The 27,256-nt window shown below is 51.5% G+C and overlaps 9 protein-coding genes across 9 annotated transcripts; 6 read left to right on the top strand and 3 right to left on the bottom strand.

Annotated features, from left to right (window-relative positions):
• Nucleotides 1-278: 278 nt before the first annotated feature.
• On the bottom strand, nucleotides 279-2,567 carry BO80DRAFT_446517 (transcription factor domain-containing protein; the record flags this gene model as incomplete). The annotated part of the gene is made up of 8 exons (XM_025721558.1): nucleotides 279-696; nucleotides 740-975; nucleotides 1,021-1,455; nucleotides 1,499-1,794; nucleotides 1,839-2,221; nucleotides 2,273-2,391; nucleotides 2,446-2,469; nucleotides 2,517-2,567. The coding sequence occupies 8 exons, from the start codon at nucleotides 2,565-2,567 to the stop codon at nucleotides 279-281; spliced, it is 1,962 nt and encodes a 653-aa protein (XP_025573873.1).
• Nucleotides 2,568-3,800: 1,233 nt separating this feature from the next.
• Nucleotides 3,801-5,716, top strand: aguA (alpha-glucuronidase; the record flags this gene model as incomplete). The annotated part of the gene is made up of 1 exon (XM_025719786.1): nucleotides 3,801-5,716. A coding segment is annotated over exon 1 (1,652 nt), but the record flags the coding sequence as incomplete, so codon positions are not given.
• A 991-nt stretch (nucleotides 5,717-6,707) lies between these two features.
• Nucleotides 6,708-8,830, bottom strand: BO80DRAFT_410384 (HET-domain-containing protein). Its single transcript, XM_025717920.1, has one exon. It carries the CDS (start codon nucleotides 8,700-8,702, stop codon nucleotides 6,921-6,923), a length of 1,782 nt encoding a protein of 593 aa, XP_025573871.1. The 5' UTR covers nucleotides 8,703-8,830; the 3' UTR covers nucleotides 6,708-6,920.
• Nucleotides 8,831-10,435: 1,605 nt separating this feature from the next.
• BO80DRAFT_410382 (O-methyltransferase) lies at nucleotides 10,436-12,119 on the bottom strand. The gene is made up of 5 exons (XM_025717919.1): nucleotides 11,763-12,119; nucleotides 11,583-11,709; nucleotides 11,409-11,532; nucleotides 10,906-11,354; nucleotides 10,436-10,844 (listed from the first exon to the last, which is right to left on the bottom strand). The coding sequence occupies exons 1-5, from the start codon at nucleotides 11,958-11,960 to the stop codon at nucleotides 10,501-10,503; spliced, it is 1,242 nt and encodes a 413-aa protein (XP_025573870.1). The 5' UTR covers nucleotides 11,961-12,119; the 3' UTR covers nucleotides 10,436-10,500.
• Nucleotides 12,120-12,812: 693 nt separating this feature from the next.
• On the top strand, nucleotides 12,813-13,564 carry BO80DRAFT_323005 (uncharacterized protein; the record flags this gene model as incomplete). The annotated part of the gene is made up of 3 exons (XM_025715148.1): nucleotides 12,813-12,959; nucleotides 13,018-13,399; nucleotides 13,446-13,564. Coding segments are annotated over 3 exons (648 nt in total), but the record flags the coding sequence as incomplete, so codon positions are not given.
• A 919-nt stretch (nucleotides 13,565-14,483) lies between these two features.
• BO80DRAFT_126420 (uncharacterized protein) lies at nucleotides 14,484-16,499 on the top strand. Its single transcript, XM_025713535.1, has one exon. The coding sequence runs from the start codon at nucleotides 14,528-14,530 to the stop codon at nucleotides 16,094-16,096; it is 1,569 nt and encodes a 522-aa protein (XP_025573868.1). The 5' UTR covers nucleotides 14,484-14,527; the 3' UTR covers nucleotides 16,097-16,499.
• Nucleotides 16,500-18,027: 1,528 nt separating this feature from the next.
• Nucleotides 18,028-21,384, top strand: BO80DRAFT_359089 (uncharacterized protein; the record flags this gene model as incomplete). The annotated part of the gene is made up of 7 exons (XM_025715910.1): nucleotides 18,028-18,312; nucleotides 18,367-18,953; nucleotides 19,002-19,409; nucleotide 19,534; nucleotides 19,747-20,186; nucleotides 20,343-21,052; nucleotides 21,110-21,384. 7 exons carry the CDS (start codon nucleotides 18,028-18,030, stop codon nucleotides 21,382-21,384), a joined length of 2,706 nt encoding a protein of 901 aa, XP_025573867.1.
• A 353-nt stretch (nucleotides 21,385-21,737) lies between these two features.
• BO80DRAFT_410375 (kinase-like protein) lies at nucleotides 21,738-23,570 on the top strand. Its single transcript, XM_025717918.1, has 5 exons — nucleotides 21,738-21,959; nucleotides 22,016-22,350; nucleotides 22,406-22,746; nucleotides 22,798-22,960; nucleotides 23,019-23,570. Exons 1-5 carry the CDS (start codon nucleotides 21,775-21,777, stop codon nucleotides 23,180-23,182), a joined length of 1,188 nt encoding a protein of 395 aa, XP_025573866.1. The 5' UTR covers nucleotides 21,738-21,774; the 3' UTR covers nucleotides 23,183-23,570.
• Nucleotides 23,571-23,668: 98 nt separating this feature from the next.
• Nucleotides 23,669-24,538, top strand: BO80DRAFT_359215 (alpha/beta fold hydrolase; the record flags this gene model as incomplete). Its single annotated transcript, XM_025715920.1, has 1 exon — nucleotides 23,669-24,538. A coding segment is annotated over one exon (870 nt), but the record flags the coding sequence as incomplete, so codon positions are not given.
• Nucleotides 24,539-27,256: the final 2,718 nt, after the last annotated feature.

Genomic DNA, 27,256 nt, shown 5'->3' with positions numbered 1-27,256 from the left:
TAAGTTTGGTGACATGGATCAGAGGATTTGTATCACTAAGAGGCCTTGTCATTTACCTCATCTTTGCATGTACATAGCGATGATCTTATTAATGATCTAATCAGATTTGATATCCTTTGTCACTAAACCACGGTTCATCGACGCGTCCTAGGACGCGTCGCTCATTGGTGTTCCTCGAAAGCGGATTTTCGCGATTGTTTAACATGTCGGAAGTTTGGCCATTCTGATTGGGAGGCACCGACGTAGTGAATGCGCAACAGTGACAAGACATGATGTAATCATTGCACCGCATAGTCGGAACTCAGGATATCCATCACCGACCGGTTGGTACCAATAAAGTCATTCAGGAACATGGAAATGTCCGTCTGGTTCATGGTAGATTCAAACGTATTCTCCGGCCACGGAACATCGGGCAAGGCGATATTGCCCAGCCCATTAGTTGTAGGCATCACGAGGGACCCGTCTTGGTGTCGTTCCAATCCAGTCAGTGTCTGCTGTGAATTGACAAGAATCTGCGCTGCCCGGACAAAAGCCTCACAGACAGTGTACAGGTGCATGGATCCACGAGAAAGACCTTTGATCATCTCCAGGGAAGTCGTAGTATCTTGTAACAGAGCCAGGTCAGCTGTGCTGGCTGTCGTAATGGCGTGAGTGAAGACGATGACAAAGGGAGTAAAGGATGGGTAGAGAAGAATCCTAATTTGTTAGTATTTCCAGTTACCGGTGCAAGGCGACGTACCAGGTGACATATTCGGTCTGCTTGTGCGTCTGACGACCACGGAAGTAGGTAAAGCACTTCAAATGACTCTGTAAGGCGGCAGTTGCCGATTCGTAACAACGAGATGAAATTGCCATGACATCACGTGGACGTGTCTGCGCACGATAAATGACAGTCAACACAGAGTACGCTATGAAATCTGCGCAGGCTGCCATTCCATGTAGAGAGTCGGCATAAAGACCCTGGCTAACATCGATCTAAATACGTCAGTGAAAGAACTGCTAATCTAGAAGGAGGCATACCGCGAGAAGTTTGTCTCGTACGGCCATCAAGTCCAAAGACAATCGCTCTATCGAAGCCGACCTTTGCTCATCGACCGCTCGACATGCCGAAGTAGAGTACAGTTGATCATAGACCCTGCCCTGAACACCAGCAAATTCAACAATCACGAGTCCCATCAAGTCCCATGGTCGATGCTTGGGATCGTTTGATGGGGTAAATAGATCAGCATCTATGTCGTGGTCTTGGAAATGGGACGTCACTCCAATGTTGAGAGAAATGTTCTTGTCTATTGTGTAGAGTGCCCAGAACGCACGACGTTTTGCTTCGGCGACAACGAAATCGTCTTTTTCCAATGTCGAACGTCGATGTAGACCCAAGCTCTGGCACATGTTGAATGCTAATGAGAGGTAGGACCAGCACCGCTGGATGTCAAATCCCTCTTGTGCTTTCGTAACCTACAAGGGTCAGAATCAATAGACATCGAAAGATTTGACGTACCCCGAGCAGCAGTGCCTGCATTTTCTCCAGCGTCGGATCGATCATGATTTCAGGCATGCTCAAGCCAGCAGCAAACGAACGCTCACAAAGCTCGAGGCCAGACTGAAGGTCGAAGCGTGCGAGATCCGAATCACCCGCATGAAGATAGCCGCGGATGATATAATAAAGGAGGCCATAGAAAAGGGTCGACGACCCGGCGGGCACAGGATTTAGTGGAAAGTATATCGACTGGCATAATGATTCGACCCGGGAGGAGTCTATCCATGATTGGCTGACCAGGAAGAAGGGAGGTTGGGCTATGCGCGTCAGTGGGGTAGAGTGACGGAGAGGAAATGCATACATTTGACCTTCTTGACTACAGCTACGACCAGATCAACCGGAAGTAGCTGTTCTTTCGCTTGCACGGGCGATTGTTCACCACTTTGAGCCACGGAGGCGTGGTGCCTATCGAGGCTGGTCTTCAAAGATGAGAGCGCAGCAGAAACATAGTCACCTAGTTGTCCATCTCGGGAAGTATTCGCGGCAGAGTAAGCTGCGTCTCTAGCTACAAGAGTCTCATGATGGAATGACGACTGTCCCTCAAATGGAGGAGCTGTTGGGCTGGCGGAAATTGGAGGAGCCGGCTGTACGGAGGGTTGTGCTGAAGCCGGTGGCTGTGCTATCTGCTGGAGCGCTTTCTGGATGACCGTCAACTGTTCTTGAAGTGCTGAAAATCGTTGCTCACTAATGAATATTCAGTTTGAGATATGGCAACCAAGCAGACAAGGCACTTACTAGTCATCAGGATCACCTCGTCGCGACGGGCCCGAAGAACCCACTGGGGTACCGGCTGGCCCACAGGCGATCCCAAGAGCACTGCAGCTCGAACAAGGGACTACTTTGTCACACTTGATCTAAATCAATTAATCAGCCAGTGTGGGATACAGAAGTATAGGAGGGGTTTGGACCTTGCGGAGTCGACAATTGTCGCACTGGACTGCATCAGTTGTGAATCATTGCGATGACAATGAGGCCATACCGCGCGGGCTCGGAAGGAATTGCGGGCGATGGTGGGAGTTCTGGCAGCCATTGTCACACCTGACTATACAAGCCCATTAGAACGGATTCTGCCGGACTGAGAGGCAATTGTGCCTACACTTATGCAAGGAGGTTGAATGGAAGTAAATGAGGGACGGAAGTAAGCTCAAGTCCCAAGTCCGTTGAAGGGACACCATTCCCGTTTAGGCTAGACATCCCGTTTGGGATTAGCGTGTCTCGTGATGCTCGCTCCTCAGGCATGTCAGGGTTTCCTGATCGGGAGGTGTGGCACCTTGAATTGAACAACCTGGATCGTGCGGAGATTCTCCGAGCCACTGCCATCACTGAATTTCATCAAGCAATCAAGCATGCGGCTTTTCGGCAAAAGACACTCTACGTGCAGAGTATACGTCCACGAACGGGCCCCTTTACCCCGAGCGCGATAATAGCCTGAATGCAAGTTTAGCATGAATGCTTCCCCACGTTGGTGGCCCGACAATGCGGGGAGATTTGCACGATAATGCATATATGGGTGAACCAGGATCGGGGTCAGTCTCAATTGCCATGGAATTCTCAGCAGAAATCTTGCAGCATGAGGGGTTTGCTTTTCGCTTCACTGGTGTTAGCCCCTATACTATCGCCGACAGCGGCTGAAGATGGGTACAATGGCTGGCTGCGATATGCGCCTGTTGCTTGCGATCGGAGCTGTCAGCAAGCCTTACCGTCGCACGTTGTGCTGCTGAACAGCACCAGAGGAAGTCCAATTGAGACGGCTGGGCGGGAACTGAAAGCAGGCTTCCAATCTATTCTTTCAAAGAACCTGTCATCGGTATCGCTGCAGTGCGACAGTCCCGCGATACTGGTGGCTACTGTGGACGAATACCGGCAACGATGCGACAGCCACATCGACATACCTGTACTCGATGACGATGGTTTCTGGTTACAATCCCAAGGGGATACCGTTCGAATCCTAGGCCAGAATGCTCGAGGAGCCTTGTATGGAGCTTACGAATATCTCTCCATGCTAGCACAGGGCAATTTCTCCAACGTCGCTTATGCCAGCAACCCGCACGCCCCCATCCGTTGGGTGAACCAGTGGGATAATATGGACGGAAGCATTGAGAGAGGATACGGCGGGGCGTCGATATTCTTCAAAGACGGCACAGTGGTCGATGACTTGGCGCTAGTGGAGCAGTATGCTCGATTGCTTGCATCCATCCGGGTCAATGCCATTGTCGTCAACAACGTCAATGCCAACGCAACTCTCCTCTTACCCGAGAACATGAAGGGACTGGGCCGCATAGCAGACGTCTGTCGACCATACGGCGTACAGATTGGCATATCACTGAACTTTGCCTCCCCGGAAGACGTAGGCGGCCTCGACACGTATGATCCGCTCGATTCCGGTGTCATTTCATGGTGGCAGAATATCACCGATAGCCTCTATACATACGTACCAGACATGGCTGGCTATCTTGTCAAAGCTGACTCTGAGGGCCAGCCCGGCCCTGACACGTACAATCGCACCTTAGCCCAAGGGGCTAACCTTTTTGCACGGGCCCTGCATCCGCATGGTGGCGTGCTCATGTTCCGCGCTTTTGTCTACGATGACAACCTCAACGAATCCGACTGGAAGGCCGATCGGGCTAAAGCTGCCGTGGAATACTTCAAAGACCTCGACGGTCAATTCGAAGACAACGTCGTGGTACAAATCAAGTACGGTCCAATCGACTTTCAAGTCCGCGAACCTACTTCCCCCCTGTTCGCCAACCTCTTTCACACCAACACAGCTATCGAACTCGAAGTCACCCAGGAGTACCTAGGCCAGCAATGCCACCTAGTCTACCTCCCACCCCTCTGGAAGACCGTTCTCAACTTCGACCTGCGTGTCGACCACCAACCATCAGTAGTCCACAACATCATCTCCGGCGAACGATTCAACCGCTCCCTCGGCGGCTGGGCAGCAGTCGTCAACGTCGGCACCAACCGAACCTGGCTAGGCAGCCACCTCGCTATGTCCAACCTCTACGCATACGGCCGCCTCGCCTGGACCCCAACCGACAATTCCGAGCGTATCCTCGAAGACTGGACCCGCCTCACATTCGGCTCATCCCCCCAAGTCCTCAACACCATCAGCGACCTATCCATGTCCTCCTGGCCCGCCTACGAAAACTACACCGGCAACCTCGGCATCCAAACCCTCACCGACATCCTCTACACCCACTACGGACCCAACCCCGCCACCCAAGACAACAACGGCTGGGGACAATGGACCCGCGCCGACCACTTCTCCGTGGGCATGGACCGCACCATCTCCAACGGAACCGGCTACACAGCCCAATACCCGTCGGAAATCGCCGAGATCTACGAATCCCTCGAAACTACCCCGGACAACCTCATCCTCTGGTTCCACCACGTCCCATGGACCCATCAACTGCACTCGGGCGAAACCATCATCCAACACTTCTACAACGCGCACTACGCCGGCGCAGAAACCGTCCAAGCCTTCATCCCGCGATGGGAATCCCTACAGCACCTCATCGACCCGGATCGATACAACGCTATCCGCTCCCGACTGGTCTACCAGGCCGGCCACGCCATCGTCTGGCGCGACGCCATCACAAACTTCTACTATAACATGACCGAAATCCCCGACGACAAGGGCCGCGTAGCTCACCACCCCTGGCGCATCGAAGCCGAGAGTATGCTTTTGGACGGATACCAGATCTACGCCGTTAGTCCATTCGAGGCTGCATCGAACACCACGGCGATTGTCACGACATCGAATTCAACCACCGGGACAGCGAGAACCACGCTCAACTTCCCACCCGGAACGTACGATATTGGTGTGAATTACTATGATCTGTATGGGGGACAATCTCACTATACGTTGTTGCTGAATGGGAAGGCGGTGGGTCAGTGGGTGGGGGATATGGAACATCATTCTCTGGGTCATACGCCGTCGATTTACTTGGACGGACACTCGGCGACGAGGGTTACGTTTCGGGGGGTGGAGATTCGGCGGGGCGATGAGCTGGAGATTGTTGGTCGGGCGGATGGGGATGAGCCGGCGCCGTTGGATTATGTTGTTCTTCTGCCTCCGGGGGTGATTGACTGATTGGATGGTTGATGTCGAGTTGGCCAGATGGCTTGTTAATAATTGCTTCACTGAAGAGACTATCGTAAATCTATTGTTGCAAGCCTTTCGTCCAACAACTACCTATATGATTGGTCGTAAGTATCCATCAGTCATCCAGTCCAAAAAACTGCAGTCACAGTCCCCATTGAAGAAAAGTCTCTCTCCCCTCAAGCCTCAAGCCTCAAGCCTCTTGTACGACAATCCGTAAAGGATCACGATGACCACAGCTTCAAACCCATTTCCCCCCGCTAGTGACAACGGGGTTCATCCATCATCATCATGACAATCAACATCAACACCATCGATAGCGAATAGCAGGGTATATATCCACAAGCGTCCCGGGCAATCAGATCGATACGATATCTTTGCCAGCAAGCGATAATTCGACGACTTCCTTGCGGCCCTCTGCAGCTGTCCGTATTAATGGCCTTCCGCCATCACTGTCGGTATCCTTGGCATTGGGACAGACGCCCGCGTCAATCAGTATTTAAACCACATTTTCACGCCCAGCTGATGCCGCTATCGAGAGGACAGTCAGTCTATCGGAATCCTGGGACTCGATGTTAGGTTTAGCTATAAGTAATTTCCTGACGATTGCCTTGTGCCTGCCGCCTGCCGCCTACGATAGAGCTGTGTGGCTGCCCCGTGCGCGATGGTTTGTGCTTAACATCTCCATCTAGTGGCAGACGGACTATGGTATGACTCTGAGTGTTGTCTATAGGAAGAGCAACATGGAAGTAAAAAGGATACAGGCCGGACCGAAGAACTTCCGGTTAGATTGAGAGGAAGCATCCAAAGCTCTAGCTGGCACAACAGCAATATTCACTCAAATCCCGCCATATGGGCGAATGGCGCTTGACCCGTGGCGTTGGAACGAGGGCCAGGCGGAACATGCGTCCCTCAGACACAGCGACCACGTAACCAAGCTATGAGTGGGAAGTAACCTGTGGAGCGCGGATAGTCTAGCCGATAATCTTATACGACAGGCATCCAGGCTGTGAGCGTCGGGCTGAGAGAGATGTCTATATTTAGCCTAGCATGACATAGCTCTTTGTTATATTGGCTCAGAGACGTGCGACAAAGCAATAAAGGCAGAACAAACCATTAAACCAAGCGCCTACTTCCATCCCTATTGTCTAGGCCGAGGCTCAGCAGCCACCATACTATGCTGTAAATCGCACGAGAGCATCTCGCAGGCTCTTCAAGTGAGTCGGATCACTTAGTACACCGTTCTCGCTTACACAGTGAATAATACACAGTTGTGGTTCAGACATAGTTCCCTTTGACTCGTTCCTTCGACGAATTGGCTGGTTTCGGCTTGCTGTCAAAAAAGCGTCGCAGACTGCATATCGCTTGCCGATCCATCACTGCCACATCGACATAGGCCTCCGGGATCGGGCCATCGACAAGTGTGTTGGTGGCAACTATAGTATATCGCCGGCTGAAAGTAAAGGTGTAAGATCCGTGACCTCCGTATTCGTAGGCTGAGCCCGATGAACAGCCACGGATGACCTGATCCACAATTTGTGCAAGGCTCGCATCGTGCTCCATTGACTGCAAATAGATCCAGTTCTGCACGTCAAATGGGGTACTGTCGAGCCTTCGCGGTGATAAGTGAAATACCACACCGACAGGTTTGCCGGACGGATTTCTCAACTTGACAGCTGCCCAGGTTTCAAAAGAGGACGAGTCCTTGCCAGTCAGCCGTAAGGTGCAGCTTTCTGTATCCCAGACCCGTGACGGATAGAAGTCCTCGATGCTGAAAGACAGCGCTGCTGTATCTCCTCGATCGAGATTGAATCGACATGTGAGTCCTGGGCGAGGTTCAGGGACACTGGGCTGTAACCTGATATAGAGATCACGAGCCGTGGCGATTGCCTCCATTCCCAAGTCTACTCGCACCACCCGTCCGCGCGAAGTGTCATTAGCAAGGTCATAGGTCCTGTCCGGCCTTGGAGCCAGTGGAAGGGCCAATATGCCTGTGACATCATTTTCGTAGTGGCAATCCAAAAGGGCGAGGCAAGCCTTCCCGTGTCCGGCTTGATCTATGACTGGAAGTGAGATGTGGAGGCCTCGGTTGGTCATTGAATAGGGTCCGGTGCTTCGGGGACATGACCACTGCACGGCGTTCTTGAGAAAGCAGGAGGGAGAGGGAGCCAGGACTGTATATTGTCGCTCGCTCTCAATGTCACAATAGTTCCACGCAAAAAGGGTCTGATCATCTGACGTCCTAATAATCTCTTCTTGGAGCCTGATAAATGCCGCATTGCCTTCACCATATAGAATAGGCATGTGGACGCTGAAAAGGCCGAGAAGACAGTATGCCGCATCCTCCATCCTGGACGTTCGCCTCGTAGCTGCCCATGACATTTTCTGTGCGACGCAAATCGATCGTAAGGACTCCTTGTTCTCTGTGATATCCTGTAGAACTCGTTGATCTATCCCAGTAATGACATAGATCAGGGTCGATAGTGATCGTTTGGTACCAAGGAAGTTCCAGCCGGACCCGTAAAAGGCCAGGTCACTGGGCGCGATCAGCTCTGGCAATGTCCATCCTCGTGTGAACCAGCGGCATCTTGAAAAAGGGCCATCCATTACCGTGTCCGAGTTACCGGAGCTGCGCCCTTTGACAGATATAGTTGATCTGCCGCCAACACTGACCTTTCTGACTTTCTCATCGGGCACAACCTCCGGATGATCTGCTGGGACGTCGGCCAGATACACGTAGCATTTGCTCGACCGTAGGTACCACTGGTACATGGAGTTGACGGCTTCTGAAAGTTCAACACTGCTGCTTTTGTCGATACAGCAGGTATCGATCCAGACATACTCCAGGTTGTCCCTGGCCGCTTGTTGACAAGCATACTTGATTTTGCAGAACCCTTCCTTGTCTGTGACCTGACCCTGGTACCCGGACCTTGCGAACACCTGGATATCCTGCAAAGTCACTTCATTCTTCCCCCAAGTATGGGATAGAATCGCATAATCGGGGATGTCACTATCGAAGTATTCCTTCAGCCGATATGTTCTCACGTTGAGCAGCCTCATATTGCCATTCAATGCTGAGTGAAGACTGGCCTAAGACGACTGACCTTCTACCGGCCCTATTTCTCTTCATAAAGGGTGGGTGACAAGGTCGTCCCGAGCCAGTTGGCTGCTACGTGTCGGGCAATATGTCGAACATGTTTCCATTAGGTACCTACCTGGGTGGAACCACGCATGTTCCCAAAGCGATCGGTTGCCAAGGTGTCGCTAAATATACCAAGACAGCGGGGCGCCATTTCAGCTGTCTGACTTCTTCGTGGCCCTTGTTGGCAACGAAAGACCGATGCGATCAAGGAGATGAAGCAAAGACGAAGCGAGAGGACGACAGTCAAGAGCACATACCCACCGCCTTTTTCTGCCGCGTACGGCCAACGATAGAGACATCGGGCAAAGCGACTCTTCCAACACTACATCTCGATAGCTTGCGAAAGCCTGATCGTCCTGATCGGCAAATTCCAATCTTCGCGGATGATTGAAGCGTCATATCTAGTCTATAAACGCATCATGATTGGTCACAGTCTCTCATCCCAAAGGCAGTTTAGGCATCCTTGAAATTTTGTTGCGGTCCAAGGAAGTCGGCAACGAGGCTAGGCTGGAATAAAGCTGACGCATTTTTCATCTTCTGATCAGGGTCTGTCGCGGGCTGTAGTTTCCGGCACTACTTGAATGATGTGAAGACAACATCACATCCTGCCTGGTTGTTAACGACGAATCCGGATTTCCAGCCACCGCCACTAACCCCGACCAATCGCCTGACTAGCAATCCAAGGGAGCTTGATAGCAAGTGGATGGCGATCGTAGTAGTAGGCATAGCGAAAATCAAGCCGCATATATATCGTTCCTAGTGCTGTTCGCTATGAAAAGCTCGATCAGAATTCAGAATCGCGATCTCATCCCAAAATAACATGGAATCATTCACACAACGAATGGTCTATTGGGCCTCTAACCTGGCAACTCTAGGAACAATAATTACCACTCGAATTCTGCACCTTAGCCCTATGGACATTGAATGGCAGCCGATTATCATCATCGCTTTAGACTGGTTGGAGGGTGCCGTTGTGACGATCTTAACGCTATGCCCTGAGGTCTTTAAATGACTTTGTCTCACAGATTATGAGCCGGTCGACATTTCTCAAGAATGTTACATTGTCTGTAGCATACAAATTATGACGAATTGATAAATGATGTTAAGAGAATACTTTTTGCAGTAACTTGCGGGTGTTTAGGAACATATAATCGCAGTAACCCCACCTCTCTAGCTGTTTGATGAGCAAGATACTATAATTACACCTCCTTTCCCCAGAAACCTTGTTCAATCGCGATCAGAATTGTGTCCATTACGGCCAGTATGTAGGGGGATTGATCCACTTTCAGCATATGTTTTTTTTCAAAACTCCTGGGCTTGTAGGAGATCGGGTTCTTGTCTTGACAGTATACTTAGCTCCATAAGTGAAAGTCCAGCAAAATTAACCTTACCATTCGTTTTGGTAACATAGGAAAGGGTGGCCAATGCAAGCAGGCCTGAATCACCTGACCGGCGTCGGGTTCGGCTTCACGCTGGCGTGTCTGCTCTCGCCTCTCTCTCTCATCTAATCATTCCATCAAGCACTATCATTGATGATATTCACTTAGGGGGTCTCCGTCCAAGCACGTGCTCGATACTCAACTCCTTTTCGGATCCCTTCGTTCCACTTTCTGCGCACACAGCCGCTGGCTACGAATGAAAAGGATGATTTGAATGACAATTGCCTCAGTGACCAGGTACTGCACCTATCTCAGCGCGCTGCATTGATCTAATTACTCATAGCATACTTCTACTGGGTTCAACAGGGTCTTTCACCTCAGCTTCAATGATGCTCTGTCCGTCTCCAGGGGGAGCCCAGAACTTGACTACACGGAACCCAGCCGAATCCAACACCTTGGTCCACTGGCTGGCAGTCCGTTCCATGCTGTTGCAGAAAACCAACATCTCCCAGTCCCACATGGCCGGCAGCATCGCACAATCCTTGTCGGCCAAAACGAACTCTTCGATAATCAGCTTGGAATATCCCGCCTTCATGGCTGCAGCGAGATGGGTAAGAATCTGGCGGCTTTCCTCGTCTGACCAGTCATGCAAAATGAATTTCATGTAATAGGCCCGCGCGCCTACATGACAACTGCATTAGAAGACAACCATTGCGAATGAGCAGGATGTGGTAAAACTGACCTTGAACCGGCTGAGGTTTGAACAAGTCAAATGCTAAATGCTCAATCTTCGAATGTTGAGTAGCCTCAGCGACCACATGAGGCAAATCTTCCAAGATGAGACGTCCTGGTGCGCCAGAGAATTTGCTCTGGAGTGCGGCCAGATCATGGCCTCGTCCACCAGCTACATCCACAATAAGAACATCACTTTCACTCTCGCTGAAGCCATCGATGATTTGCTCCTGCACGGGAAACCACTCCAGCCAGCTGGGGCGACTGCCCCGATCCGCCTCCATGAACGTATTGGTGGCGTCCACATAACCAGGCTTTGTGAGCACCCAATCCCACAACGCCATGTCTGTCTTCTCTGCATATTGTAGCGCACCATTCAGGGCTCCGGATGGGTTCCGGAATTTGGTGGTGCGCAGAAACTCGGGCACCTTGGCCAAAGTGGGCATGCCGACATCGAAACTGTATGGACGCTTCGTTAGCCATGCAGGCTGGCAAGGTATGTGGCCGACTTACATAAAGCGTACCACTGCCCCACTCAATCTGTCCGTCATCTGCCGGGTCATTGTTGTGGGGATGTACACCCTGACATCCTGCTCCGCAACGTACCCGATTCCTGCCAAGATGCGCAACACGCGCTCTATTATCTGGCTTTAGCATGGCACTCGGGATTACTACCAGGGTGTTCACCTGTAAGCGTTAAATCAGCTCCCTTGACAGCCGCCAGTTCCTCCAGGGACACTGGTCCATTTCGCTCGCTCAGGGTCGAGAAAATCTCCAGATCCATTGCGATCCGCACACACATAACGTGGGTGGGCTGGTATGGTCAGTGCTCCAGGCCAACTCTAGCGACATGCAGGGACATAATACCGAATAAGCTAGATTATACACTGCATCTTGTGGTTTTTGAAACACCGTCACTAGCCTCTGCGCCGCCTGGAGTGCGGCTAAGCGATCCGCTTCGTTGTGGCTATTCTGAAATGCATCTGCAGCTTGCGTGACCTGTCCGACGAGATGATCGATCGGCTCCCGAGCGGCGCCGTTGGTATGGATGCTATTGGTGGACATGATGGAGATGGGAGGTATGCTGCAGTGACAGGGAACAAGGAAGGAGGAATACGGGGCCTTTTGTAAGGGAATTGATGGTGCCGAATCAAGGCCCCGAAACCACGCGACGGCCTCTTGCTGTAAGTGGAAGGAGGCACAGGACGGCGGGCACTGCCGGTGGACCTGTCATCTCGTCCCCGGTAAGGGGAAGTTATACTTGGGGAGTTAAGTACTTCTGGCTCGCAACGGCGCTGACTAGTCGCTCCATGGTGGATTTAGCTTTGGATAGCGGGAGCGACCCGCTCCTGGCTGTCAGTTCCGCGATTAAGGCGCCGTCCTCCCCAGCGCCATCAGCACTGGCCGCATTAGTGCGGCGCCGGTGCGTCGCGGAACCGGTTGGATCATCCGAGCGTCGGGTGCCTTGGACGGATGTCTGAGTCTCTGAGAGGCTCAGAGCAGGCGGAAGATCCCGATGCAACCTGATAGGGTGCCTAACCTTGGATACCTAGTAGTGTCCCGTTTCCAGTTTGTGGCCACTGGTCAGCGAAAGCCCGGACGGATCCCGGCGGCCCGCTCCAGGTAAGCATTGACAGTTCCCATTACACATATGACAGTCGATTCAATTCCCTATTTTCTATCCGCGAATTGATGGGCAGAGCCTGGAAAATGATAGTCCCGGATGCCGGGGGTAGTCTATGCATCGTCCGCAAGCTAGACAGGGATTTTCTTTGTTTGTCGTTATTGTTTAATTTAAAATCAACCGCTACTCCCTTGGTCAGGTTTCAGCGGCACCTAGCTTCAAGTTGCTTTAAATAATCCCCCAAACGCTGCTCGCACTTCCCGACAAAGAATGAACCATTGAATCGGAGCAGCATGTCTGCCGACAAAGGCACTCAGATCACCGCCGTGTCATGGAGTTTCGGCAGCATGGCAATCATTGTGGTCGGTATTCGATTGTATACCCGGCTGCTCCTGACTCGGAAAGCGGGCTGGGATGACTTTTTCATCCTTCTCTCACTGGTAAACCCCTCTGGAGGTATTTGTGTTAACGCCAGTCTAACCTCTGCGCTACATACAGTTAAGCGCGATTGTATGTTCAGGACTGGCTCAAACCGGCGTCCACTATGGGCTGGGGAAGCACATGTCGGACATTCCCAACGCGGAATGGAGAATCGAGGCCTACAAGTACACCGTCATTGCACCCAACTTCTCCATGGTCAGCACCACAACTGGCAAACTATCGGTAGCTGTCTTCCTGCTGCGATTGATGGGACAGGCGGCCACTCCGGCGAAACGATGGTTCTTATACATTTTCAGTCTGATTTCCATTGCTTGGAATGTGTTGGCTTTTGTTGCCATCATGGGTTTCTGTCGCCCCCCAGAGAAGATCTGGCGGCCTGAGGTTCCTGGTTCCTGTTTTAGCGTGGAATTTCAGTTGGTAGCTGGCATATCCCAAGCATGTGAGTACCTGGCCTTTATGATGTGCGATCAAGCTGATTGTGGCAGCGTTCAACGCTTTCGCCGATCTTACCTTGGCTTTATTCCCGATCATTATCTTCTGGTCTGTACAGCTGCCCTGGAGGATGAAGGTAGGTGTTATAGCGGTTATGGGCGCGGGTATTCTGGCAGCGGCAGCGACACTAGTCAAGGCCGTTCTGCTGAAGAATCTCCCTGCCCACTCGGATATAACATGTAAGTGCTGCTCATACAGGGTTTGGGCTGTCTAACGGTGGAGCCAGGGTCATGGGCCGACATCACAACCTGGTACTCGTAAGTCAACGTTCTATATACGAACTGACACCCACTAACATCTACTCCTATACTATAGTATTGAGGTAAGACTCTTGAGGTTACAACCATTTTCGCGCTAAGTGAGGCCCCAGATGTACGTGATCATCATATGCGCGACTCTTCCCACGCTGCGACAATCCTACAATTTCGTCCTGCATCGCACTCGCTACACCGGGTCGTACTATAAGGGCTCTCACTCCGGCCCGAAACAAAAGCCCATTCCTCTTGCCCGTCGGGCACCTGACCAGTCGTTGTTTGACACGTTCGCGGATGAAACCGTCTTGGTGAATGTCGCTTCTCACGAGAACACGTTCACGCCCGGCTCAAACCACACCTCCATTACCAAAACCACCGAGATCGAAGTCCACGAGGAAAGCAAGTCTCGGAAAGAGTCTTGGAATCCGCATTTTCCTCGAGACAATCCGTTCAGGAGCGGACGCCACTAGGCGGCCGAAGGATTTTAGTGTAGTTTAGGTTGAGCTTCTTCAAAATGGGTCTAAGCATGTACGATGGTCGTTGCTCTGATACCGTCCATGCGTTAGTAGCGGATAAAATGAAAATCGTTCAAGGGAAGGCGCTACTCGTCGGGGCGCCTCCCTTGTTTTCAAATTGTCAGACCCAACAGGCAGTCGCAAAAGCATGGGAACCCCGAGTGTCCAACAGCGTCATCTGACATTTTCTCCATGCAACAGACGTTATAATACCATATCTATCATTATAAAGAGATAGACACCCACACTCGTTCATATATATTTCAACAACTCTCCATAGGCATTCTTGTGGAAAGCACTCATGACATGCTCGCTACAGTCTTACCCCCCGCTGAACCGAAATCCCCTATCACTGGAAGTCATGGCAAATTTGACGAGAAGTATGGAAGTGACTGGCGCCATATTGAGGTCACCAGGAGAATGGTCGACCACATTGAGGATGTGTCCCATATGGAAGGGCTCTCTAAGCCGAGTGACCCATTCACCGACAAGAGATATCTGACGGTACCTAGTTCCGTGAGAATCGCACCCGGAGACGAGCAGCGTACCTTACAGCCACTGGTAGATGAAGACGCAATCACCCCGGCTCCGGTAAAACCCGCGGGTCCCATCAATCCTGGGCAACATTTGGGTCTGAAACGGCCAACGGCACCGGCTCCTCGACTTGTACGCAGTGGTCCCGGGTCTAATGCGGACCAGCTACTTCAATCCCAGGACAAGGGGAATCCGAGGGTGTCGATTCCTGAGCGAAAAGCAGCATATAGTGGACATCGATCCCATGCGGAATCATCCGCCGCTGCGGAGCGGAGAGGGGCCGCTGAGGGCAATGGCCAAGGCGGGGAGATTATGACCGGACAAATTGTTTTACCTGCCCCTGGACAGACTGGGCCGAGTCTGGGTGATGGAAACGGGGGGAAAGACAATCCTCCCAGCCAGGCGGAGCCCAAGCCTCGTAAAGTTCGGCTCCGTCCTATGCGACCTGGCATTCTGACCGACGATGGACTTCCTGTGCGCGACAGTTTGTGGGGTGAGAATGGCAAGGAAGAAGATGAGAACGTGATTCCTACCAACATCGAGCTACCCTGGCATATCCGGCTTATGAACGAGACGGATGATTTGAACACGATTGCAGTTCATATCGCCGCGTTTCGACGCAATTTAAAAGACTGTGGGGTGGACTTTGCTGTGAACCACCGTCCCCTATGTTTTTTGGATGATGCGGATCGGAACAGAAAGGTCAGGAAATTCACCAACTCGGACAAGCGGAATGGCCACCATCTTGTCAACCTTTATTTTCACACCGGACAGCAGAATTGGGCAACGCTCTGTGTCACAAGAGAGCACCGTATCACGGGAAGTGTCTGGCATCACTGGGCTCTGGCTGCGATCTCGGAGCCCAGGACCTTGCCTACAGACTCCCTTCATCAGGCAGGAATACACCTGCTCATGTATGATCCCATACCGCCCGAGGACCCGACTACCAGGCAGCGCAGGGAATACTTTGGGAACTATGTCAGCGACGATCAGAAAGAAATGTTATTGAGATTCGCCAGGAAGTTCAGGAATCTGGACTTTGCGATTAACCGGACCCGAATCCCTATACAGGGTGAGACAGATCCCTTGCGCGAGACCATGTGGTGGATCTGGAATGTGGCTCGCTACGGGGGAAGGTTCTACGAGGGGACCGATCAGCTGGATGACCCGCGCTGGGCGCTGACGAACTCAAGATATTTCACCCTTGAGAGAAACCGGCGCCGAGATCTGGACAGATCTCTGCGACCGAAGCGTCTTCGTCATATAATGCGTTGGTCGCCGAGGGGAGCACGGCAACTGCCGGGTCCGGGGCCTCAGGCGGCGATTACGGGGGGGAATTGAATCCTGTTGAAGATAGAGTAGCCGAGTTGCGTTCTCTCAGTATAGCCAAAATGTGATGTTGCTTGCCTAGGGCAGCTGCGTCGGGTGCTTCCATCTGCGAACAAGACTGGTAAATGGTGATAATTAGTGATGACCATTCCAGCCCTCTGACAAGTTGTACTATCAATATGTCAGATTAGATAGGCGAGATCCTGCAAATCAATACCTGACTATCCGACAGGGTCTTCAAAAGACAATCCGATCCTCTGGAACTCGATCAACTTGTCAAGGATACTGTATGCTCTCCTTCTCAAACGGACCAGTTATTTTCACTGTTGCTGTTTTTCGTGTATCATCTATGAATGTAAGCCAGTCGTTTGCTCAGTGAGTGTCATTATGCAATGATGTTGGCCATGATACCTGGCCCTTTCACAACCCACCTGTAAAAGGATAACTTTTGTAAGGATATCTCACCAGGGGAAATCACCAAGGACAGTGGTTCTCTGGTTCATCGCAGAGACTTTTCTGTGTTAAACGTCCTGCAAAATTTTGTCACTAGCATTAATATTCTCGTCTTCCTGCAACATATCCTGCACTTATGACGTTTTGGAGAAAGGTGCAGCCTCACTACCATCCCTAGCCGGCGATATATCCTGGTGATGGTCTTCACGGGATCTCTGTGTTGATCAAGATGGTAGATAGGTGGAGGTATGTATGGCCAGAAGACGGTTTATGCTGTTATTCGTTGCTCTTGGTGCCACGGTAGTACACGGGAGGTATATTCGATTCATCTTCAGGTTGTGTGTGTGGTGTGGTCATGGTCGTGGCTGTTGTCGTAGCAATGTCTGTGACTAGTGACTGGTGACTGGTGACGTCTGCGGGGATTGGGTCATGCACGAGGCATCGAGGCAAGGAGGTGCTTGGGTGTGTTATTCAGCTGTGTGCGGGAACATAGGGGATGACTGTGAATCAGTAAGGGGGATGGATCGCGTGGTTGAGGGATGGATTAATTAGAAGTGAGAGGGAGGGTGGAGATGGAGACTATGGATTTTTGTGGTGAGAGCACATGACTTGTGATGGGAATGCCTAGGGTGTCAGCGTATATTATAGAGAATGCATTACCCATTTCCTGTGATCGTTTGTGACGTATAGTCACTTGAACGATGGTCATATTGATCACATCATTTTTGTCATGCTATGTGGCGGAGCTACTGCATGACTGGTTTGGTATGTAGATGCTGGATGGAGTTGTTTAACATGGGCCACATTGTCATCAAATGAGGGCATACAATTAGAGAAGTTGTGTAGGGAGGCATAAGGGTAGGAATGAAGTCAAGGGCTAATAGTTTCTTCGTTTAGCTATACGCCTTATGCGTAAGCCTTGTAGGAGAGCGTTAAAAGGCCGTTAGCAGGTATATCAGGTGGAATAGCATAACAAGGATTAATGCCTATAAGAGCCCTTTGCTTGTGCAATTTATGAAAGCATATGTTCATTGGTTTGCAGATCAGCCCGTCTATAGAATACGTCAAATACGACACCCCCGGCAGATACAGCGTCTCATACGCTGCAGCTGTCTCCACCATCGTGACTGATAGGCTTCACACAATCCATCATACGATATGAAGTTGTCCTTTCCGGGCAGAATATTCCAACCTATGCACACCCTCTGCATATCCTCGGCTATGGCTTCCACGCAGCGCATTCCCCACTGGATCTGGGCTGAAGGATCGGCCAAATGATCGACACCCCGCCCCTCATCCTCGGTCCGTTGTCGATCAGGCATATGAACATCATGAACTGTCTAGGTATACTATGAAGCAGTCTGGGTGTAGTAATTAGCATAGGGCCGGGTGGCTGCAATGTACGACACCGGGCACTCCCTGTATCGAGCGAGTATATAAGCTCCACCTCTTACGTCTCTGTTTCTCTTCAGCAACATCAGCAATTCACCATGTCAGCATACCACGGCTCTCTCGCAGCTATCTCCTCATACCTTCATCGAATTCCCTCCCCTCGCCTCACCATTGCCCTTAGTCTGTTTCTAAGCTATCTCCTCCTCGTCTCCACTCTCCGCTTCCAGCGCGTCCGCCAACTCCGCCGCCAGTACCCTCACTATGCCACCCGAGCATCCATGGCCCAGATGACCGACCATGACGCCTGGGCCATTCAGAAAAACATCGTGCAGCTCGAGTTCCCTACCACAGCCATCAAGGCGCTACAGTTCGCACTGTTCCGGGTACCCCTTGCCTTCCACCCCGCTCGCTCGAGGGACTAACATGTGATCGTACAGACCTACGGCATCCCCACCATCTCGTCGCTGCTACTCCAAACCTCCCAGTTCTCCAATACGACCACATCCTTCAAACGCTATGCAGATACCGGCGCCCTCATTGGCCAATTCGTGACCTACCCTCCCACCGCCCCCCGTGCCCGCACCGCCATTGCCCGTACTAAATTCCTCCACGCCGGATACCGCGCCAGCGGCAAGATCCTCGAGTCGGATATGCTTTATACGCTGAGCTTATTCGCGACGGAGCCAATCCGCTTTGTGCAACGGTTTGAGTGGAGGGAGATGACGGAGTTGGAACAGTGTGCTATCGGCACGTACTGGAAGAGTCTAGGCGATGCCTTGGGAATTGACTACCATGTGTTACCCTCAGGTGACAAAGGATTCCGGGATGGGTTGCATTTCTTGGAGGAGATACGGGAGTGGAGTGCAAAGTATGAAATGGAGAAGATGAGGCCGGATCCGAGCAATCGCCTCGTTGCCGACAAGACCATGGATGTTATTGTCTATGGGTTTCCAGCTTGGGTGAGAGGCGTCGCGGTTGGGTTGGCCACTTGTGTGATGGATGATAGGTTGCGCGAAGCAATGATGTGAGCCTTCTTTCTGATACCTCTGGCTCAGGATCACTGATGGATCAGGTATGACGTGCCACCCGTGCCGCATCAGAAAATCTTTGCGGGAATTGTCGCCATCCGGAGATTTGTTCTACGATATCTCGCGCTCCCTCGTCCGGAATTTCTCCGACTCGAGGTCTTCAGCACAGCTCCCAATGAAGAAGGTCGGTATTATGTCCGGGTTTGGAAGGGAATGCCATATTACGTGCAGCCAACGGTGTGGAACCGATGGGGCCCGGCGGGGTGGTTGACCTGGGCCCTCGGGCTGCCACTTCCCGGCGACAAGGGCGACACTTTCTACCCCCAGGGATTTAATCTGGCAGACCTGGGACCGAGGTACTTTGAAGGGAGGGGCCGCATGTCCGTGCGAGAGATTGAGGATGTGTTGGACAAGGAACGCAGGGGACAATGCCCATTTGGCGAGAGCCAAGGGTACCGAGAGAAGCCGGAAAACTCTTCCAGCCACTAGCTCTAGATTCACGCTTAGGTGAGCTTCTGGCAAGAGATTAGCCGCACGAATTCAACTACTATCTCATATGAATCATTGTGTCATCAGCGTGGGCCTAGCCGGGCTGAACCATGGTTCGGCACCCCTGACAGGCAGGAAGTCGTTGAGCCCTGACATCAGAAACCTTCCGCCACCATCAGATTGGGCCAGAACGTGCGAGACATGCTTAGCATATAATCCTGGTACCTCCTCTGCTGTCCTAGCCAGTAGACCATCGCCATCATGTCCTCCTCTTCGATACCGCTTACTCCACCCCCTGAGCGCCGCCATCCGGATGGCATGGACGCGTGGATCCTAGGCGCCGGCATCACTTCGCTTACGGCAGCCGTCCATCTCATTCAAGAGGCACAATTACCCCCTGAGCGCATCCACATCCTCGAAACCCTTAGCCAGGCCGGCGGCGGGACCGTCAGTGCTGGCGATCATGTGAATGGCTACGACTACCGCGCCGGGGGGATGCCCCCATTTAACGACGTCTGCATGGAAGAGCTTGTCGAATTGGTCCCTTCCAAGACCAATCCAGACCAGACCGTGTTAGCGGAGCTCAACGAGTACTGGGCCACCCATGCTGTTCATGATACACCGCACACGCGCTTCCTAACCCGCCACAAGTCCGGCGTCGATCGTATCAGTGCCAAGGAAGCGAGTGTGGGCCTGCGCGACCGCGTGGACCTGTTCATGATGTCCTCGAAAGCGGAAAAGTCGCTTGGACGCAGCCGTATCTGTGATCATTTCAGCAAAAGCTTCTTCAAGAGCGGCTACTGGCTGATCCTATCTACGACGTGAGCCGTACCATACCCTGCACCGTGATCTGCACCTGACCGCATCACCAGCTTCGGTATCAAGCCTACGCACAGTGCCGCCGAATTCCGGCGCTATCTACAGCATTATATGCATGACATTCATGAACTCAACGGGTGTCGACGGCTGGATGGTGGGCGCTTCAATCGACACGAGTCCATTGTCTCGCCGATTGCGCAGTTTCTGAGCTCTCAAGGGGTTGACTTTCGCTTCCACACTACCGTCACCGATATCATCACTTCACCGTCCAGTAGTGAACCGCATCGCGTCTCTGCCATCAAAGCTATTCACGAAAACGAACCCGAGCACACGATATCCTTGGGCGAATGGGATATAGTGCTCGTCTCATTAGGCTCCGTCATGTCCGGCACCACCACCGGGACCAACACATCTCCACCATCGCTGGAGCTGATGGAGATTGAAAAGGACCTGGACGAGAATTGGCTCTTGTGGCTGGAGCTCTCGACGAAGAATCCCATCTTCGGAAATGCCTACAACTTCTGCACGCGAATGTGCGAATCCCGGCTCGAATCCTTCACCGTTACTCTGTCGACCCCCGACTTTTTCAATCGATTCATCGCCCTCACCAAGGACCAACCTGGTAGCAGCACATTTGTCACCCTCAAAGACACCCCCTGGCTGATTAGCCTCAGTCTCCCCCAGCAACCCTTATTCCCGGACCAACCCTCCAACATCCAAGTCCTCTGGGGCTACGCCATGTATCCCGACCGAGACGGCGAATTCATCAAGAAACCGATGCTCGAATGTTCCGGGCGAGAAATCCTCGAGGAGATCCTGCACCAGCTCAAATTCCCTGTACAAGGGATCCTCGACCACTCGATCACCATTCCGTGCGTGGTGCCGCGCATGGCGGCCACCCTCTTGCCCCGCACGGGTGGGGATCGGCCGCGGGTGATTCCTCCGGGGATCGACAATCTGGGGCTGATCGGCCAATTTGTGGAGATTCCGAGCGAGGTGGCGGTGACGATGGATTATGGGGTGCGGGGGGCGCAAATGGCCGTGCGGCAGTTGATGGGACTGGATATGCGGAAACCGTCGTCGAAGCGCAGTTCGGCGATTAATTTGTTGGGACTGTAATGTCGATCTCGATTTGCATGGTGAACTGTTTCAGGCCGTAGTCAGCTTTCAAATAACAAACCCATCCTGCTTTATATTTCTTATCATTTCGATCATATTTATCACCACACCCGCAGAGCGGTATACTCGAATAGTACCCAGTGGGTTCTAAGTGGTCCTGATATGAATTTAAAGTGTATCATTTGTGCGCACCAGACCTGGAATGCTAGTTGAGATAGCGAGGCGATGGCCGCCGTCGGCTATCGGGCCCGATACCGCCAGGCGGCTGCCCGGGCTCGGGGCCAATCACCAGCAATCGAGGGATCCTGATCCACATTTATCTCCTCTTCACCTCAACGTCCTCTTCCTTCTTCATCTACTCCGTGTTCATTCTTCTTTGCGTGCATCCCCATGGCGGACCTCTCGGCCTACTGCCCAACCAATCTCCTCTACACTCAGGAAAAGTTCACCCGGTATCAGCCGGGTGGCTACCATCCCGTCAGTCTGGGCGATACCTTCAAAGACGGTCGCTATGAAGTCCACCATAAGCTGGGATGGGGCGGGTACTCGACGGTGTGGCTGGTATATGATCTGATGTGACCATTCCCTTTGTAGATACATAGATCCTTTGATCATTAGCTAACAATCGAAGGCAAAAGCAATGGGTATCTTTGAAAATCATGACGGCAGACCGCACAGATCATTCTCACGAACTGGAGATTCTTCAACGGCTAGCGAGGCATTCTGGGGATTCTCTGAGAGGATTATCTTATTATATTGTTCAGTTATTGGATACGTTTTTCCACCCAGGACCTAATGGCGTCCATCAGTGTCTTGTGTTTGAGTTGCTGGGGCCTTCGGTGATTCACGTTTTGAAGGATTATTATGATTCTGGGGATGTTCTGGAACCTGAGACAATAATGAGAATGTCAGAACAGCTTCTTAAAGGGGTGGGGTTTATTCATCGTGCCGGTCTGGGGCACGGCGGTAGGGCACATCCCATTTTCTGCTTCTTCGTCTCGGCATACTAATACGATAACAGATATAAGCGGTGCAAATGTTGCCTTCAGTGCAAGTCATTTGTCCAAGGCATCCAAGGAAGTGCTCCTTGAGGTCATTGGAGCTCCGGAGGCGGAAGAAGTGACTCGAATTGATGGCGAGCCGTTGGACCAAGGACTTCCGAAGCATCTGATCAAAGCCGCGAGTTGGGTGGACTGGATTGATGAAGACGAGGAGGATCTCCGGATACTTGACTTTGGAGAAAGTTTCCTCCAAGGTAAGGAGCCGACAAAGCTGGCGCAACCAGGGCATTTGCGCGTGCCGGAGACTATTTTCACGGAATGCTTTGATTACCGAGTCGATTTATGGCGGGCAGGGTGTATGGTGAGGATTCAATATTTGTAAGGGAGATGCAAGCTGATATCCAGTGTCTAGATCTACTCTTTCGCCTTTGCAGCATATCCATTTTCATACTGGGGCAGTGTTGAAGCCTTGGCGGCTCAGATGATAGGCTTCGTGGAGAAGTTGCCGGTGGAATGGCAGCCTCAGTGGCAGCGCATGTTGTCCAACTCTGGTTCTGGACTGCAGGTGAATGAAAGTAAGAGCCAACATGTCCACAACAGGCCTGTTTGACTGTCTTACTGACTCCTTGCAAGGTTGTTCCCCATCACGACTAGACGAACGGTTCAACACAAAGCTTCCCGATCCAGCCCTTGAACCCCTTCGGCCAGTCATCAAGGGATTGATGCGATTCCTGCCATCCGATCGTATGGAGGCATCCGAAGCACTTGACCTACTGAGGTCGAGTGTCAGATCATGAAGACGGCTAGACTCGGTCGCGACGATGGCACCTAACCCTCTTGGATGTTAGCCTGGCTTAGATGAGTGGTCGACTAAGAGAATGCACTCTCTTTTCTAGATCAGAGAAATCCCGCTCATAGACACCCGCCTATCATAAGCAGTGACCGCTGGGCAGTCCGACATCTCATAGATTGATCATGACTCACAGCCCTGCCTCGAGCCAGACCCTTATCATTAATATCTGTATCAGCCACTAACAATGCTTGCTAGCTGATAGCCTGGAACCATACCCAGGCAGCAACCCTAATCCCTGCATCAGTTAATCTATCCAACGCACGTGTCGGTTTCTCAGGAACACGCATACCCACCAGCCCTGTCACCATCAACATCACCAATTGCAACTTTCCCGCTTAAAAACCCAGCCATCCTATCCCTCACCATTAACCTCCAACCCACACTCCCCGCCATCAACTCTCTAACCCTCCCCATCCATCCAAAATGACCACCCCCCAACGCCCCCCTCATCATCGTCGAACCCGGCATGGGCGACAGCCACCTGAGCTGGAAACACCTCCAACAACTCATCACCACCGCCGGCCTGGCCCAAGTCCTCCTCTACGACCGCGCCGGACTCGGCCGCAGCGATTCCCCATCCACATCCCCATCCACCCCCCGAACCGCCACCACCATGGCCCACGAACTCGACCTCCTCCTCACAGCCGCCAACATCCCCGGCCCATACATCATCGTCACGCATTCCTACGGGGGCATCATTGCGCGGGAATTCCTCGCTCTCCGCGAGCCCGATATCGCAGGGATGGTCTTTGTGGATGCTGAACAGGAAGATACCTCGCTTGTTATGGATGTTCCTTGGGAAACATTACATTCGCTGCTCGGAGAGATGGATTACTACTCCATCGTGGCCTTAGACACCGAACATGTTTTCTCAAATACCGACTGGGAAGAAATCAAAGCCGAAAGTAGCCGCCCATCAACCAAAAACACAAGTGACTTGGAAGGCGCAGAGAGCAAGTCCTCATGTGCCGCATTACGTGAAAAACAACAACTACAGAAAAGAGTGCTGGGGCGAAAACCAGTCGGCGTGCTCAAAGGCAACTCGGTACGGGATTATCAGCGGATTTATGAGGCGGTGGTTACGGCGGGGAGGGGGACGGAGGCGGAGAGGGCGTTGATGAGGGGGGTGATTGAGCGGTTGAGGACGAAGGAGGAAGGGTTGCAGAGGGGGGTTTTGGAGTTGTCGGAGGTGAGGAGGTTTGAGGTTGTCGAGACGGGACATAATGTGCAGTTGACGAGGCCGGAGAGTATTATGGAGATGGTGAGGTGGGTTTTGGAGAGGTGCAATGGAGGGTACTAATTAGGATAAAGTTGGTTGTGGTGCCGATGGGTATATGCAGATTGCTGAGTTTACTATGTTTTCATTCGATCTCACAGTTTGGAATATGCCAAGTATCCAATATAGTTATTTCTTGAAATGACCCCACAGTACAGTATTGCGTGTCATGACTTCTACCATAGCAGGCTATCAATACCCCTTTCCTTCTCTTCTAGTAGGACCTCTTCATTCCCCCACTTCTCTCTCTCCCTACGATCATCCAAAATATGACACATAAGATGTTCAACTATACACTCACTCACTTCTCATCTAGTCCACTCAGCCCTGATATCCCCCATCACTAATTCAGACAGTCATCGATAGTCCATCCCCTTCTCCCTATAAAACAACACAGTATGTATATACCACCAGGTCCCCAACTAAACCCACCTCTACCAACCCCCACTACTTAAGCCAGCAATCCTCCATCCCGTCATTCTGCTATCTTCACTCCAGATTCAACATGATACCAATTCTCTAAGCAGGAGATATCTTCCACCATGCCTAAATCTAACCCTGGGGTATCTTTATCTTCATCTTCCATTTAAGGACATCCTCTGCCCAGATTACCTTCCTCCTTTCTCCAGTTTGCTGATTCTAGGAATTCCTTATGTATTTCCCCCAGAATCCGACTTCCTCTGATAGAACCGTAGCCTTGTAGGTTCGCAGGAGCATTTGCAAACCATGCAGCGGCCACACGCTTCGTATATGTATTATTGGTATTCACCAATATAACGGTAGTATAGTTTGCCTCTGATGCAGCTGAACAGGACAGGCCACAATCTCAGAACTCATACTCTCGCCATCAGGTGTCTAGCTCGGGTCTGATGGCGTCATATCACTGGCAAGTTTGGTGTTGGCCATGCGTGGTGTTTGACGGAGATTAGATGACTGGGTTTGGATATTGGCGGGGAGGTTAACTGGTGTGTGTGGTTGGTTGCATTTCGTTGTGATGACGGGAGAAGTGGATAAGGTTGCTAGGATGAATTGACCAGCTGGGAACGGAAAGTATAAGCCGTAGACATGAAGCACCAAGGTCTAGATCGAATCGCTCCATCCTCTTCTCAGCTCCTTCTTGCGTCCAGAGGTATATATCGAAACTTCCAGGCTTGCATACACATAGACATTTAGTGCACTAAACCGATGATTTATAGGGGTCATTTCAGTTTCATCGATTTGCTGTCGGTCAAGCCTATCGCATGCATCGATATATCGCCTGCCTTTATTGGGCTTAAAAACCTTTGAGTGTTGTGTACGCGTTCGCTGCGCTGTCAAAGAAGAATGTATGCTGTACAGTGCTGGTCTTGACATGCATAACTCTTGACATGGAGTGGCAAAGACAGGGATTAGATCGGAGAGTTCCATCCCTTCTCAGTCCTTTTTGCATCCGGGAAGATATCGTAATTCAGAGGTGGTGTCTAGCTGTATGTACTTGGCCATCGGTATCGGGTCTCCTTGTCTCGTTTGGTTGGCTGACAAGTAATAGAGTGTTGAGTTCTGGAGAGTAGTATATGGTGTTGTGATGGCGCGAACTTCAGGTATTTTGCTTTTGTTCATGTTTGGTCCAGCACGGTAGAAGGACGGTGGATCCACCTCGATTGAGTTGTTCTGCTCGGATGCTGATACATTCCTTGCTTGCTGCGGTTGTGAGATGGATTCATTAGGTATTGAAAAAGGCATGATATATAGTCTTCCATCGGTTTACACAGGAAACCTGATCATGAGGTTTTTGATTATTGAGTCCACATATGTTCCATGTGCTTTGGAGATAGGCAGAGTCCATCATCAAACAAATATACTTGGCCTTCATATCGTTTTCGTCATCTTAGATGGGGTTAAATTGGTCTGTCTGCGGACGAGCCGATGCTATATCGATGGCTGAGCTCCAGTGATATTAAATAGTTCGGAGGATCGTTCTCGCGATGCAATTGAGACGCGTAGGTTCGGTGTGTTGATTATATAGAGAACCGTAGGAAGAAGAGGAATAGATGGCAGCTGAGACGTGTCCACAGACGTGAAGAATCCCCAACAAGCTCATTGAATCTTGACAGGGTTGATAGACTTGGGGTTGAACCTGGATGTCAACTTCGGTAATGTATGCCACGCCATCGCGATGTGAGTGATATGCCCATTCACATTAGCAACGCAGTGTTTATTCTTCGATAAGACCACTCTGTGGGATCTCAACGGTGGACATTCGAACTTTGTGTGCCAATCAAGTGACGGTTGCATCAAACAGGACATTCCTTGAAGTATTTCTCCCGAGTTCGGGTCAAGCCAACTGATGTGGCAGTTCCACATACTGGCATGGATGCTTGTTGGTAGGTCACCTAGAACAGGAATTGATGTGTAGGCTGCATCAAGCCGACTAGCTGCTCGAGACATTCGATGAGAATGTAGCCCACAGGACTGACACTCCTTTTCCCGCATAAAACATGCAGAGCACACGGTGTTGGGAGTTGCTTCGGAAAGCATGAAAACCATTGTCCCACGCAGTTCCAGGAGTGTTGTCGATCCCACCCAAAATCCTCATGGCGACGAGTGTGATGGTCGCAAACGACATACCACTGCTGCTGCTGATCAAAGAGAGACGACCAGCATTCAGTGCAGCTGCTTCCCTCGAAACCATCCCAGAGCTCAATATACTTGCACAGCACACCACAAGCCCCAAGCCTAACTCTTGGACCAGCGACGCATATT

Source organism: Aspergillus ibericus (assembly GCF_003184845.1).
Source record: "Aspergillus ibericus CBS 121593 unplaced genomic scaffold BO80scaffold_28, whole genome shotgun sequence".
Classification (NCBI taxonomy): domain Eukaryota; kingdom Fungi; phylum Ascomycota; class Eurotiomycetes; order Eurotiales; family Aspergillaceae; genus Aspergillus; species Aspergillus ibericus.
Note: the sequence above shows the minus strand (reverse complement) of the source record. Positions and strands in the feature narration are given on the sequence as shown.

Excerpts from the sequence above, each read along its gene's own strand:
- BO80DRAFT_126420 (XM_025713535.1), top strand. The coding sequence starts at position 14,528 with ATGCTCGCTACAGTCTTACCCCCCGCTGAACCGAAATCCCCTATCACT.
- BO80DRAFT_410382 (XM_025717919.1), bottom strand. The coding sequence starts at position 11,960 with ATGTCCACCAATAGCATCCATACCAACGGCGCCGCTCGGGAGCCGATC. Across the intron at positions 11,710-11,762 it reads TGTATAATCTAGCTTATTCG|CCCACCCACGTTATGTGTGT; the intron begins GTATTATGTCCC and ends TGACCATACCAG. Across the intron at positions 11,355-11,408 it reads GGGGCAGTGGTACGCTTTAT|TTTCGATGTCGGCATGCCCA; the intron begins GTAAGTCGGCCA and ends GCGTCCATACAG.
- BO80DRAFT_410375 (XM_025717918.1), top strand. The coding sequence starts at position 21,775 with ATGGCGGACCTCTCGGCCTACTGCCCAACCAATCTCCTCTACACTCAG. Across the intron at positions 21,960-22,015 it reads TGGCTGGTATATGATCTGAT|GCAAAAGCAATGGGTATCTT; the intron begins GTGACCATTCCC and ends TAACAATCGAAG. Across the intron at positions 22,351-22,405 it reads TGCCGGTCTGGGGCACGGCG|ATATAAGCGGTGCAAATGTT; the intron begins GTAGGGCACATC and ends ATACGATAACAG.
- BO80DRAFT_410384 (XM_025717920.1), bottom strand. The coding sequence starts at position 8,702 with ATGAGGCTGCTCAACGTGAGAACATATCGGCTGAAGGAATACTTCGAT.